Raw genomic sequence first — 15248 nt, 5'->3', positions numbered from 1 at the left:
TACAATGTATAACTACAGTCAAGGATTTGAATGAATGCTTGAATTAATTAAATGTGTGCGTCCTTTTTATATGAATGTAGTTCTGTTTTATGGAAATGGTTTTGCCTGCCTGTCAAAGCACTTATAATTCTGTGCACCCAGTCTTGAAATGCAGACATACTTTCCAAATGGAACAGCAAGATCCTCAACCTATACTGCAGCAGCAGTACAGCTTGTTTAAGAACAGTAGTCAAAACACCCCCCTCAGGGATGGGTCAGTGAAGGAGTTCAGCACATCAATAAGGTCATCTGTGTTCTCACTCTCTAGTCTTGTCAACATGTACTTCGACAGCTTTTTTGTATGCAGCAGCACCTCATTTATTCATAGTGCTCCCTACCGCCTGTCTTGTATGACCAGTTCTGTGAAAAGGATTGTAGGATACTGATAATGAAAACATTTCTGGTATTTACAATAGTTGTATGTACTGTATTTAATTATTTCTCAAAAATACATAACTGTATTTGTTGGTGTTGTACAATATGTTCCCAGCTGAGTTCAGCCTTAAATTGTGCCTTTAGGAAACACTAACTAGAAGCAATTGAACCTGTTAGCTCATTTCGATGCAGTGGTGGAGCTGTTAATATGAAGGCCAGTATCCAATGATATCTATTGAAAAAAAGCATCCAAGGGGAGCAGGGACTTTGATATGCATTTATACAAACTAGTGAGAGGGGAAAACCCTTTGAAGAGCCCACTGGCTCAGGTTGGGCTGGAGTGAACGTACTAATTACCCCCAGATCTCTCCAATTTTATCAGTCCAGTATATGCTTTATTCAACCAAGTCTTGTCAAAGAGAGGAACTGCTGAACCCACAAGATGCATTGGATTTTATGATTTAAGAGTCTGAAAAAAATGTCAGACGCTATGCTTTTGGCACTTACCTCTGAGCAAAGAGCCAACTTTTGACCACTACTCCTAGAAGACCTGCCAAAGGATATTCATTTCCTCTATGCTACTTAAGACCTGACCAAGAAGACTTGCTGCTTTATTATGGAAGCCAAGACAAAGCTGATCAGAGAACAATGAAAGTATCAGAGATGCTTAGTTTTATGTTTGTTTGGTTTATATTGAAAGCCCAGGTTGGAAGGTTTTTGAGCACGGTTTCTTCCTTCCTCCTTCTCTGTAACAAAGTGATAAAGGGTGAGGGGACTGTCAAACAACGTTTTTTTCCCCCCAAGCTTTAAATATAAGTTTTCACAGTGTTTATAAGAGCTGATATAAAGGATGTAAACGTGGAGGCAGTCCTCAACAATGCAAATTTGGTAAGTATGGGGGTGGGGGGCTACATTAGCTCAGGTGCCTGGGGGCAAAAGTGTAATCAAACTTTGAACTTTTTCTTATACTTTAAAGAAAATGGTATGCGATTTGTGCAGTATTCTCATTTAAGCTTTCTGGCATGCTGCTCGTTGAAGTAATTATAGCAAGCTCAAGAAATAAGAATAACTAGTTTATTATTCATTGACGGACTTAGAAATCAAAGCAAAGCTTCATATTACCACCTACATGGCATACTCCAAAAATCATGGCGGTTAAAGCCAGTCATACATGGATCGAAATTCGACCAGTTCAGCAGGGGTTGGCTGAGATTGGATCCATGTATGGGCAGGCTGATTGTACCCAAGTCGATCCATCGATCAACTTGGGTACAACTAGCCTTTCAAATTTTTCTACATGTGATTACTGCCAGAGGCTATAGCCACTAACAGTATTCATTGTGTTCTGCTAGCCAAAAAGGCTCTCTGCTGCTGGCAGAACTCAATACTGCTGCGGGAGCCATTCCCCTATCAACACTGACTGTGCTGATGAGGGACTCAAATCTTCTATGAGCTGCCTAACATCAAAGCTCACAGAGAATAATTTTTTTTTTTGGTTCAAATCTGCACAGCTCTGGGTAGAAGAGTGACCCCAAGTGTTCTTTGTTTATTTTTTCTTGTGCCTGACTTGCTTTCCGGTGTGTGACTGATTTGGATGTATCTGTTGTCCTATAATCGTATTTGATATTGTTCATAAAGCTCTAGAAATGGCTAAACAATATAAGATCCAGTACCAGAAGGTTTGGGAGGAGATCATAGTATAATAATGAAGGAAAAGAGGTTTCCTAGAAAATATGCACTTTTAAGTTATACATTCTAACTGCTATATTATAAACTCACATAGCAATGTATACATGATTGTAACATATTTGAAAGTCATTGCTCTTTGTACAGCAATAATTTTAATGATACCATTTTTAGTACTAATTAATATTTCTAATTAACTGCCTGTGCAGTCACTGAGCAAATATTAATAAGCTATGTTTTTCAATTACCTATATGTCACCCTTTCTAACACCAGATCTAACTAATGCACCTAATCAAAGTTTGTTTCAGTACTGGAAGGGGTCCTGTCTAAATTGGCAAGATACGATGAAGGCACGTTCTTTTCATCTATTCTGTCTTTCACTGTAAGTATACATCATTTAGTATCCCACAATTACATTTTACTATCCAGTTCTCTATAGTAATCATTGGAAAAGGAAATTTAGTAAAGTAATGTAGATTAAAGATCTTTTGTTAGCTCTTACAATGATTTGACATACTTGCATGTAATGGTCACTGCTAGATGTAGGAGACAAATAGCAGAATGGTTTGACATTTTAAAGATCTTTCAACCTGCTGGATAATGTTGGTGCCAGAATACAACATAAAATGTTCCCTTTCCCAAGCAAATGATCCTTTGTTATTTTTGGGTCAAGAGGAAAAGGTGTCCTTTGAGTTCTCAGCAGCTCATATTTGGTAAGCATTAGATAGTAAGGTACATTTTTAAGTAGTATTTATCTTTGGCTCATTTAGAGCTAAATATTGTGATACAATCTTAAATTGAATCTGGAGATCGGGAATAGTACACAATTCAAATACTGTGTCTTACCTGCCAAAACATTTTTATTTAAGCCTTTGAGTGATCCAAGCACCCTACACAGTCTAGCCAGGTCAAAGACCTAACTTTTCTCTTAAAGTCCAGTAATACAGCTCTGTCACCAGCTTGCCATAGCCTGCTGTTTGGACAGTGAGGAGCAGTTCTGTAGTTCTCATTCATTGATTGACATAGCAGCCAGAGACAGTTGAATTATACTGCCGCCTACAGGAGGACTTGATCACTGAAAAACAAAAAACAGTGGCCAGCCTTGTATAACACCTCCCATTCCTAGCATACCTCATTTTTGCTAGTGTCCTAGAAGGATGAACATATTTTCTCCTGCACTTGGTGGATTTCTCTCATGTAATTTCATCTACCAGTCTCCTGTCAGTTAACATACGGAGAACTCTTTAGTTAAAATGTAGGGCTATGAAGCAGGTGTGCTAAAAAAAACGTTTACTGCATGTGCACTTTGAGGGGCAATGTTTCCTGAGAGCTGCCTTGGACACCCTCATTTTTTTTTTGTCCCTATTATTTTTTTTAGCACATCACTAATTCTTTCATTGTGCTGGGGTTCTTCAGTACTTTCAGATTGTCACCCTTCCATTTGACCTGTCTTCTATGCCCTGTACAATCAATAAGGTTCCAACCCCTGTGCTTGCCTTATGTTCCCAGGGCCATCCGCATTGTGGAATATCTGAATGACCTCCTGTTGAGAAAGCAGTTAGCACAAATCTTGACAGACAGTGTGTCATGGACAGTTAAGACCATGAAAAGGTTTGGATGGATCCTTAACCTTTAGAAGTCTGCATTGGAGCCAACTCATTTCTTGGAGTACCTGGCTCTGATCCTAAACACAGCTCCAGCCAGAGTTTTTCTGCCCAAAAAAAAAAAACAACTTTAAACTCTCCACTCCTAGTCTTCAGTCCAGGAATTTACCAGCTTTGCATTTCTGTTTTACTGAAGCTGATGGTAGTCTCTTTCAAGACTGTCCCTTCACCTGTAACCAAAGACAGGTGAAGACTTTGGCTTTGTGGTTCAGCAACCCAGCTCTGACCTTTAGGAAACCCTTCCTTCTAATCTTTTAGAGGATCCTTATAACAGATGCAAGCCTGACTGGCTGGGGAGTGCCACGTTACTGCAGGGGACTGCAGTGCTGGAGGAATCTCAAAATCAACATTCTGGATCTCCAGGCAATTTGGATGTCCCAACAGTGCTGGACATTTCAGCTTGGATGGTCATCTGATCAGGATCCATTCAGACAATGCCACGGCAGTGGCATACATCAACCTTCAGGGAGGAACCAGAAGTCTTACTGCTGCAGAAGTAGAAAGGATCCTGTCCTGGGCAGAGCTTCATCTTTCAACTTTGTCAGCTGTTCATATTCCAGGCGTGGACAAATGATCAACTAAATATGCCAGCCAGCAGTGCCTGGACCTGGGAATGGTCCTTAAACCTTCAAGAGTTCCAGAACCAGTATCACAGGTGGGGATGCCAGATGTGGACCTACTGGCATCCAAGTTCAACAGAAAACTGCTCAGGATGCTCTGGTGGCTCCATGGGATCATTGCAACCTAATCTATGCCTTTCCATCTTTGAAACTACTCCCTGTCTGGCTCTACAGGATTGAAATGGAGGGCTTTGAGGTGATCCTTATAGTCCTGGATTGGCCCAGGTGGATGTGGCATTTTTGTTGGCTCTTCCAGATCGACTGGATCTTCTGCCCCAATGATTGGTTTGCCATCCTGCTCATTAGTCACTGGTTTTAAGGACATGGCTGCAGGACAGGGGTCTCTCTGCAAGTAGGCTATACCACCAAGATGGCTGGACGTGTCTGAAGGGAGCTCCACTCACCGCCTTTAGCATTCGTCCTATTCCTGTAACTAATCCACTACTCCTACTCTCCTAACCAGCTCTTGAGAGTGCTACAGCACCCCACTCCCAATATGAGCAGAGATTGGCCTTCAACAGGGGCAAAACGGCTGAAAGAATTTAGCCACTTTGACAAGCAAGATGGCACCCACAGCCCTCTACACACATGGAGCGGCCCACCTTTGCTTCTGAGGCTCAAAGAACCAGCATGCCTGCGGACAAACCGAAAAAGCTGACACTGGAGCAGGTGAATTCACAATACCACAATGCCATTATGACCTCCAACATATCTCTGACCAGTAGGATGGAGGAGATTAAGGTAGACATCGGACTCCTGAGGCAGGATATGCAGAATATCAGGGAGATAGTTACTAAAACAGAGAATAGATTTTCTACCTTGGGAGATTATTTCTCCCCCTCTCCTAGTCAGGTAGCTGCAGCCAAAAAGCAGATTTCTTTCTGGTACCAAAAGGCAGATGACCTACAAAACCGCTTGCAGTGAAACAATATCAGAATTGAGGGTTTTCCAGAGAGAGCAGAGGAGCGGAACCTGTAAGCTATTTTCCCTGATGCTACCTTCTCAACTGCCTTTGCTATGGAAAAGGCCCAGCCAAACCTCCCCAGCCTGGAGCTCCTCTACTTGCTTGGCTTCTAAATTGCAAGGATAAAGATTTAATTCTCCGCAAAGCCAGAAAGAAGGGCCTTATTCAGTTTGAGAATGTCACAGTTTCACTTTTTCCTGATTTCTCACTTGAATTGCAGAAACAGCGGGTCACATTTGCAGAAATCAAGAAGAATGTATGACTGCAGAATCATCTACTCCATGGCCTACTTGGCTCGGCTGCGGGTGGCAGATGGTGGTAAAGTTCTTTTCTTCAGTACACCTAAATCACCACAAAATTGGTTGCTCACTGAAGAGCGCCAACCATAAAGCCTCTGTGTCACTCCGGTTTACATAACCTAATACCTAGTCATTTGCCTTTTCTTGGTGACACCCTGAACCTTAGTTTTGCCTGTTTTATGTGCCTTTGCTGAATGTTACGCACTAGTAATTCCATTCTGATTTTTCTTTCATTGCTCCCATGTCAGGATGTACACAACTTTTGAATGACTGTGCCTTTAAATGCTTCCAGAAGTCAAGTATTAGGAAGTATGAGTTTCTGTATCACTTTTGTCTCATTCTGCACTATACTGAGGTCTGCAGACTATATTTACTGAGGACCTTTGCATTTTGTTGTGAACCTTCAATGCTTATGTGCGCAGTGGTACAAAGTGACGACCTCTGTATAGCCATTAGTCCTTTGCCCCAGTATGGTTTGGTTACTCTATGTGCCTGATTCAAGCATCTGTTGCTAAATCCTCAAGCATTTACTACCTCAGGTGACTTTTACGAATACCAATATCGAATGTCTCCAGGTAACATTGACCAAGATGGGAAATATGTATTTATTCGTGCCCAACTGCATTTGTTTTTTAGGTAATCTATAACCCTCCTTGGGAATACTCTACAAGTTATTATAGAGACTATGCTATTTGCTGCCTTGTTCCCCGAGGTGTATGTGTTGGTGACTTTAACTTTTTGTTGCACCCACTCATGGATAGACATAGGTACCCTATGCCGTCGGCCCCGCAGGGACCACTATATTTAATCTATTTAATCCTGATTGGAGTAGATATTTAATCTACTCCACTAGCCCCTATACATGCGCTTATTCCTGGTCTGTACCAAACCACAGTAGTCTGTCCTGAATAGACTTGGCCCTGGTAAATGATAAAGTATTTACTAACGGTCAGCTCTTGCTTACCTCCCCCGTGGGATATCAGACCACTCACTATTAATGCTTACCCTTACTATAGGCAAAGCTGATGTCCGCCAGACTTGGCAGATTCATCCATTTTGGCTGTTGCTGATTGGGTCCAGTGACAGGATATTGGACCAGCTGAATGTCATTCTAGAAGCTCATGGTCTTTCCTGAGAGTTGGTATTATGAGATACTTTAAAAGCCTACCTGCGTGGTCCACCGTTTTTTTCACTAAAAGGTCAGCTCAACTATCATAGCTAGATAGTTTATTTGTTTTCTTTCCATTTTCCTAGTCGCAGCGCTGTTATACAATTGATGTATAATTCATATGATTTATTCATTCTTTTTGGATAGTGATCGGACTTCTGGATTATCCCATGGACATTGATGCCTATTGTAATCTCTCTTTGACGCACTTGCTGCCTTCACCCTTCCTTTTGGAACATTGTATGTGCTTGTCAAGTGTCATGTCACAAATTTCTGGTAATTTTTTGTTACTCTTTGTCTATTTCCTGACAAAACCTGAAAAGAAACGAAGTTAAAAAAATTGTAAACTCGATAGCATGATGAAGACATTAGTAAAGCTTAGTTGGCTGTTGCAGCTCCCTTCTTGGTTGCCCCCTCACCACCTACTCTGCCAAACTGGGAAAGTCAGTTCCGTGCATACTCCAACCATATGTCCACTAATGCCAAGCAGAAATTATTCTATGCTAACCAAAAATTATTTGAATACGGTAGCCAGTAACGGCAGTCTAGTAACGAATACGGTAACTAGTAACGATAGTCCAGTAAACTTCTCGCCCATATGGCCAGGCAGCAGACTGCTAGTTCACTTGTGGCTAAACTAAAGAAAGTTGTTGGTATGCTCTAGAAATAGGATGAGATACCCCAACCACGCCTACCTTACCAAGCGTGAGTGGTTAGCAGGTAAAAACAGCCTCAGCTTGATTCATCCAAGCCATGCCCTCAACATGTTTCACCCTACCCCTTGGGGCTTTATCATAGAGGTGACCTCAATGATTAAACCCCAAGGACAGGGTGAAACATGTTGGAGGCATGGCTTGGATAAATTGAGCTGAAGCTGCTTTTACCTGTTAATCATTCATGCTTGACAAGGCGTGCAGCAGTCAGGGTATCTCTTACTATTTCTGCAGCATGCATTGGGTCTAGATGAACCTTTCCCCAGCCTGCACCCTCACTAGTCAGCAGCATCTAATTAATCAGACCTTCTTAGCCTGAGCAGGGGCCACTAACCAGATATTGTGGGTCACAAGGTTGATGGCACATTTGCACACACAGCTGATAAGATTCTATTGTGCTTTCATGAGTTCTATACAGAAATATATTCTGCGTCTCTTAGTTACACTGATGTAGAAATTGAAGCATGCTTAAGAGATTTGCAAGTTCCCTCTTTAACAGACGAACAGGTAGCTATGTTGGATGCTGATATCAATGAAGGTTAGACTGGCCATTTCCTCCTTTGCTTCTGGTAAGGCATCTGGTCCTGATGGCATTCCCTTGGAGGTTTATGGTAGATATCTTGATATCATAGCTCCCATTCCAGTACAGGTATACTCCACTGATTTTCGGGAGAGGAGACTGCCTCAATCTATGTACTTGGGCTACAGTTGTCCTTATTCCAAAGGCTGACAGGGACCTGACAGACTGTGCCTCATACCGTCCAATATCACTGTTAGATATAAACTATAAAATTCTCACAAAAAGTCTTGCTACTTAACTCTGTTATTCTCAGTATAATTGACCCAGATCAAACCGAATTTATGCCCGGAAAGTCCACCTCATTTAACAATTGCAGAATTCAAATTATTACTTAGAGAATATCTCCCTGAATCCACTGTTCTGGCCTCTCTGAACACTGCCAAGGCCTTCGATTCTGTTGAATGGCCTTTTTTACAGGCAGCCCTACAGTGTTTTGACTTTGGAAATCGATTTCAGCAGTGGATCTCTATTTTATATGCCTGTACTACTTCCCATCTGTTAGTCAGTGGTTTACTGTCTACCCATTTTAATCCACATAGACCTGTCAGGGTTGCCCTCTATCTCTGCTCTTATTTGCCGTGGCTATAAAGACACTGGCATTGAGAATTCTGCAGTTTCCCTCTCTCAAAGGTATTATGTTAGGTAATAGAACAAACACTAAAGCATTATACGCAGTTGACCTCATACTATATCTTCAAGGTGCTCATACCTCTTTGAGTGCATCAGTGCATATTATTGAAACATATGGTACCTATTTAGGCATTAAAATGAAAAAGTCATGCAAAAGTCAGCTCTGATTCCCCTCCACCCTATGGCATTTTCCCAGGCTACGACAGAATGTCCACTTAAAGTGGTGACTTCATTTAAATATCTGGAGGTGATTATTAGGGTATCCCCTACTGAGACCCATAAGGTTAATTTGGGTCCCCTCTTACAAGTGGTCACAACTATACTCAATGTATGGTCCAAACCTCCCATTCTGTAGCTGGCAGAATTAACCTAATCAAGATAATCCTCCTACCGAAGTGCCTATATGTTACTTCACATATGCCTGCCTCAGTCCCCAAGTCCCTTTTTAATACTTTGGATGTGTTATTTACTACTTTTACTTGGGCCACTATTCAGTGCAAATTGAAACTCTCTGTGTTGCTGTGTCCAAAAACTGAAGCTGGTATGGCACAAACTTAAAGTATACTATTTGACCAGACAACTAAGACATTTATTGGATTGGGTGGTAACGATGACATCTGCTGATGGTGATGGTGGAGTCATATTTAGCATTTAACATTACATGATTTCATTTATTGTTAGCTGTAAACAACAAGCACACACAGGAAAAATAAAAATGCTTAACATGAACACAACAAAGAAATGGGATTTTTTCAAAAAGACTGTATGTGAACACTCTGGAAAAAATATTTTAATGAGAAACAAGTTTAAAAGGCTAAAAATCAAACCTATGTGGCTTACGGACAAAGTTAAAAGCTATAAATAATAGCAAAAGAGCTTTTATTAAATATAAAAATAAAGGAACGCTATCATTTAAACATTTCAAAGAATATAACAATATGTAAAAAGAAAATCAAGGCAACAAAAATTGAAAGCAAACGACAGATTGCAAAAGATAGCAGGACATGCCCAAAAAAATTCTTCAAATGTATTAATAGTAAAAAGGACAGGTCTGAGCATTGAGGCCTTTTACAAAATAATCTAGAGTGGGTGACTGGGGGCAAAGAGAAGGCAAATATATTAAATACCTTCTTCAGCTCTGTGTATACATGGAGCATGGGGGAGCTCTTGTCCATAATGGGCATGGTATTGACACAGCCCCAAAGGTGAATAAAGCACCTGGACCGGATGGATACACCCACATGTCCTTAAAGAAATGAGCTCTGTCATTTCAAAGCCATTGTTTCTAATTTTCATCTTTAATGACTGGCATAATACTACTGGATTGGCTTAAGGCCAATGTGGTGCATATATTTAAAAAGAGATCAAAATCTTTACCAAGTAATTATAGACCTGTTAGTTTAACTTCCGTAGTTGGGAAGATACTGGAGAGTTTAATAAAAGACCACATAGATGAGTTCTTGCTGGAAAAAAAACAGACAGCATGGATTCAAGACAGAAGTTGTCAAACAAATGTGATTTCTTTTTATGAGGAGGTGAGCAAAACCTTGGACAGATTGGTGGCTGTGGACGTGGAATACTTGGATTTTGCAAAAGCGTTTGACACAGTTCCCCACACTTGGCTAATGTGTATGGAAAAAGTCTTTGGGCTTGCAAAAATCGGTATGTAAATGGATAGAAAACTGGCTGAAAGATCGTATTCAGAGTATAAATGGATAGAAAACTGGCTAAAAGATCATATTCAAAGAGTAGTGGTTAATGATTCATACTCTGAATAGTCTAGGGTTGTCAGTGGTGTACCCCAAGGTTCAGTGTTGGGAGCCTTACTTTTTAATATATTTATAAATGATATAGGGTCTGGGATTAAAAATACTGTTTCAATCTTTGCAGATGACACCAAGCTTTGCAGTGGAATAACGTCCTTACAGGATGTCTCCAATTTACAAGCCAACCTCAATGCACTCTTTAATTGGGCAGCTATGTGGCAAATGAGGTTTAATGTTCATAAATGTAAGGTTATACACTTGTGGGCTAAGAATATGCATTCATCATACATACTAGGGGGAGTACAACGGGGGGAATCAATGGTGGAGAAGGATCTGGGAGTTCTGGTAGATCACAAGCTTAATATTGGCATGCAATGCCAAGCTGAGGTTTCTAAAGCGAGGAACAATCTTCTCTTGTATTAAGAGGTATAGACCCTAGAGAGAGAGATATCATATTACCCCTGTACAAATCATTAATAAGACCTCATCTGGAATATGCAGTTCAGTTTTGGGCACTAATTCACAAAAAGAACATTGGGGAACTGCAGAAAGTACAGAGAAGGGCAAGCAAGCTGATAAGAGGCATGGAGGAGCTCATCTATGAGGAAAGATTAGAGGAACTGAATTTATTCTCTCTTAAGAAGAGGAGATTAAGGGGGGATATGATCAACATGTATAAATACATCAGTGGTTCATATAGTGAACTCAGTGTAGAGCTATTCACCCTGAGGTCATCACAGAGGACAAGGGGGCACTCTTTACATCTGGAGGAAAAGAGATTTAATCTCCAAATATGGAAAGGTTTCTTCATAGTAAGAGCTGTGAAAATGTGGAATAGACTCCCTTAAGAGTTGGTAGTGGACTGCTTTAAAAAAAGGCCTAGATTCTTCCCTAGATACACAGAATATAACTGGATAATAACATTTATAGGTAAAGTTGATCCAGGGAATATCTGATTTCGATCTGGGAATCAGGAAGGAATATTTTCCCCTGCAGGAGCAAATTGGTTCATGCTGTGCTGGGTTTTTTTTTTGCCTTCCACTGGATCACTTGTGGGTATAGGATTATAACTTTTTTTTTTTTTAATTGAACTGGATGGACTTTTGTCTTTTTCCAGCCAGACTATGTAGCTCATGTACTGAAAATTGACCACCTTCTGATTGCATTAGAGGCCTCTAGATCTTTATTGCCCAGGGTAAAATTGCCTATTCTAATTTTAGCCTGTGTCAGGAGGCCAGAAGGTTGGACTCTTTTGTTGTTATAAATTTGGAGTTACCACTATGGCATAATCCTGTGTGCCTTCATTTACTCCAGTTTGTAGACTCAATTTATTGGAAAAATAAAGACCTCCTTAGCTTAGCTAATGTCTATGATAACAACATCGTGCACTCCTTTGCAGACCGTAAAGAAAAATATGAGTTGCCACATACAGTTTTTTATAGATGCCTACAGTTAAGGCAGGGACCCAAGGCCTTGATTTCTGAAATCTACTCACACTTTTTATACGATTCTCTTAACAAAACTCCATAGGAGGTTTGTTTTAAATGGCAAGCACTTACACCAAGCCTGTCTGACGAAGACCGGGAGAAAGCCTGCTCCTCCCACCTGTTGGTGTCTCCTGCTGATATAACTCTACATGCTGCACCAGTCTTATCTGACCTTGGTTAGACTTCATGCTATGCACCATATACCTACTTCTGATTGTAATAGATGTGATAGCCCCATGGTAGATTTTGCTCATGTAATGTGGTTATGTGCAGTAATCCCCAAATATTGGAAGAAAATTGCGGATCTCCTGTCAACTATATTGTCTGTTCTTCTTACCTTTTGAGATAACTTTATTGGGTATACTAGATGAAGAGCAATGGCTGAGGTACACCAGGATTTTGTTATGGGAAATTCTTTTATTGGCCCAGAAATGAATCCTTCTTAAATGGATCCAGCCTATTCTGTTCTTTATACGTCCCTGGATACAAGCTGTTAATCAGTTTTTGCCTTATGAAAAAAATCATCTATGAGCATAGAGGGTGTCCTAGGAAAAGTAATAATGTCGGGGACGCCTGGCGTTCCTGCAGTCTTACTATGCCCCCTAGAACTTCCTGATGTCCAGTTTGCTTAATAGTAACTCAGTGATGGTACAGTTACATACATACAATATTGTGGTGATTTCAGGAGGTGCTTTCTTTGCGTATCATATGTTTTTATTATTATGACTAGTGATGGGCTGGACACCCCACTGTTCGGTGCACGGTCGAACATTCGAACCTACCAAACGTTCAGCCACGGACTTTGAACAGGGACAATTTACTGAGCGGCATCTGAGTATACGATAAGATACCGCTCAACTACTAAAGTACCACATGAGTTATATTAAGTTATGCGATATTTTAGTAGTGAAAAATCCTTTAATGTCTGAATGTCAAAAGAATTGCCAGTATTGCCTGACAATTTAAAAAAATTTGTAAAAAACAGTGTGCGGTCCCCCCTCCCATCCATAACAAGCCCTTCAGGTCTGATTTGAATTTTGAGGGGAACCCCCACGACAAAATTTTTTTTTTTAAATGGTGTAGGGGACCTCCCAAAAATCCATACCGGACCCTTATCTGAGCATGCAGCCCAGCAGGTCAGGAAAGGGGGGGATGAGCTAGTGCCTCCCCTCCTGAATCATACCAGGCCGCATGCCCTCAACATATGGGGGGGTGCTTTGGGGCAAGGGGGCTTACACCCCCAAAGCACCTTGTCCCCATGTTGCTGGGGACAAGGGCAGTGGGCTTACCAGAATCTGGAAGCCCCCTTTGACAACAGGGCCCACAGATCCCGCCCCTCCCCCATGTGAATGAGTATGCTGTATGCTACCCATTCACAAAAAAAAAAAGTGTAGTGTAAAAATTACAGGAGACAGGCTTTGACAAAATAAAAAACATGTCCCCTGAAGTAGATCCAATGTCAATCATGATGCCCGTCGCCACAGCCAACCCGAGAAAAGAAAAAAAAGCGCTCCGCTCTCGATGCTGGCTTCCAGCTGGTTCCCAGTCTGATAGCTGCGTGGCGATAACCATTCTTTAAGTATTGTGACGAAATCACAATGTGCTGTGATTGCCTAAAGCATTGCTATGGTCAGGCCTTACCGTTCGTGTGTTCGACTCGAACATAAAGTCGATCACTAGTTATGACAGTGGTATGCAGTCTTACTTCATCCCTTGGGTTTTTTGGCAAAAGGCAACTGTTTCAGACAACTGGTCTTCTGTACACGTTTTACCAAGGGGATGTTCAGGCTTCTTCTCATGCTAGCTTTGGGTGTAAGGTCCTTCACAAGGCTCTTTGACTTGCAAGCAGTCCCTAGTTCGTTTATAGTTTGGCCTGTCAATGTTTCAATTGCTGGGTTGCCTATTCCTCAGTTGCACTGATTTTGAATCTTTGCCCTCAAACAGAAAAGAAAAGAGGATTTCTGTACTTACTGTAAAATCCTTTTCTTTGAGTTCATTAAGGGACACAGGTCCCATCCATCTGTATTTGTGGTCTTACCCTTCATACTATTTGTTACAAAATGGAGGAATGTTACGAATGGGAGGGGATATACCTTGCTGGTCACTGTTTTTTGTTTGCAATTGTACAAATCCTTCTGTAGGCAGTAGTATAACTCAAATGTCTCTGAATGCTGTGTCCCTCAATGAACTTTCAAGATAAGGATTTTATGATACAAAAATCCAGTTGTTCTTCACTTCTGGAGTTTGTTCACGAAGGAATCAGCTATTTATTATGCAGTAGAACATACAGTATAACTTAGAGCACTTTCCCTCTGTCCTGCAGTGAGAGTCGTACTGTGGTGGGATAGCAGGAGGTCGATATCAAAACACATTAGTAACTTAAGATAGTTATGTAACAATATTTTTAAAACAATGCATATGTGAAGTAGGAGCTGCTTTATATGCATTGACTACAAACTTTAGATACGTCTATTTTTGAAGATGTAAAGCCATTAATACACAACACACATCACATTGATGGTGTGCTAGTGTGGAGGTGTCACTTCTTATATCACTGTTAGTTTTCTGGTTTGTTTTTAAAGTGGTTTTAAAGGCAGGTGATTTTTTACCTTAATGCGTTCTATTTATTAAGGTAAAAAACCTCCTGGGTGCAGTCTCCAGCCTCCCTTGTACTTACAAAGTAAGAGAGAGCAGGGGCCTAGCCGCACTCTGTGTGTGAATGGACAATGTCCATTCACAGGAGCGTGCCTGCTTGAGTGCCCCCATAGCAACAGGCTTGCTATTGGGGGCACTTGGCATTTGGGGGGAGCCAGGACTGCCAGCAGGGGATCCTCAAGGAAAAGGATCGGGGCTACTCTCTGCAAAACCATTGCACAAAGCAGGTAAGTATGACAGGATTGCTATTTATTTTTACATTACAACCTTTAGAATTACTTTAAATACAAAGGGGCTGCAGAAGGTAAAGGATCTATTATCTAAAAGGTTTACTATCAAAACAGAGGTGTTTAATCAATAACATGAAGAAGAAAGATTCCTCATTGGTGGTGCACCCCGCTGTTTAAAATGTTCAACATAAAAATAGGATCTTCTTAATTCAAATAAGCGAATGACAAGATTTTGTTGTTCATATAGTGAAATAAAGATTTCATTACATTGTTTATTGCATGTAAAATTATTTTTAAAAAGTTATGTTACTGTTATGCAACATGCATAAGGATTACGGAAAGTAAATATGAAATTGACAAAAAGCAATTAA

At 40.8% G+C, this 15248-nt stretch overlaps 1 protein-coding gene across 6 annotated transcripts in view; it reads left to right on the top strand.

The window, feature by feature from the left end:
• CADPS2 (calcium dependent secretion activator 2) overlaps nucleotides 1-15248 on the top strand; it is a 694049-nt gene that overhangs the window by 568896 nt on the left and 109905 nt on the right. For 4 of the 6 annotated variants that reach the window (XM_089672135.1, XM_089672136.1, XM_089672132.1 and 1 more), the window contains one exon: nucleotides 2400-2483. The exons of the other annotated variants lie outside the window; for them this stretch is intronic. In XM_089672135.1, coding sequence (XP_089528261.1) covers nucleotides 2400-2483 — 84 coding nt within the window. The remainder of the gene's footprint in view (nucleotides 1-2399; nucleotides 2484-15248) is intronic. 6 annotated transcript variants of the gene reach the window in all.

Source organism: Staurois parvus, unplaced genomic scaffold, assembly GCF_062004578.1.
Source record: "Staurois parvus isolate SC_StPar_1 unplaced genomic scaffold, SC_StPar_1.0 ptg000120l, whole genome shotgun sequence".
Classification (NCBI taxonomy): Eukaryota; Metazoa; Chordata; class Amphibia; order Anura; family Ranidae; genus Staurois; species Staurois parvus.
This window is presented reverse-complemented; position numbering and strand designations above follow the sequence as displayed.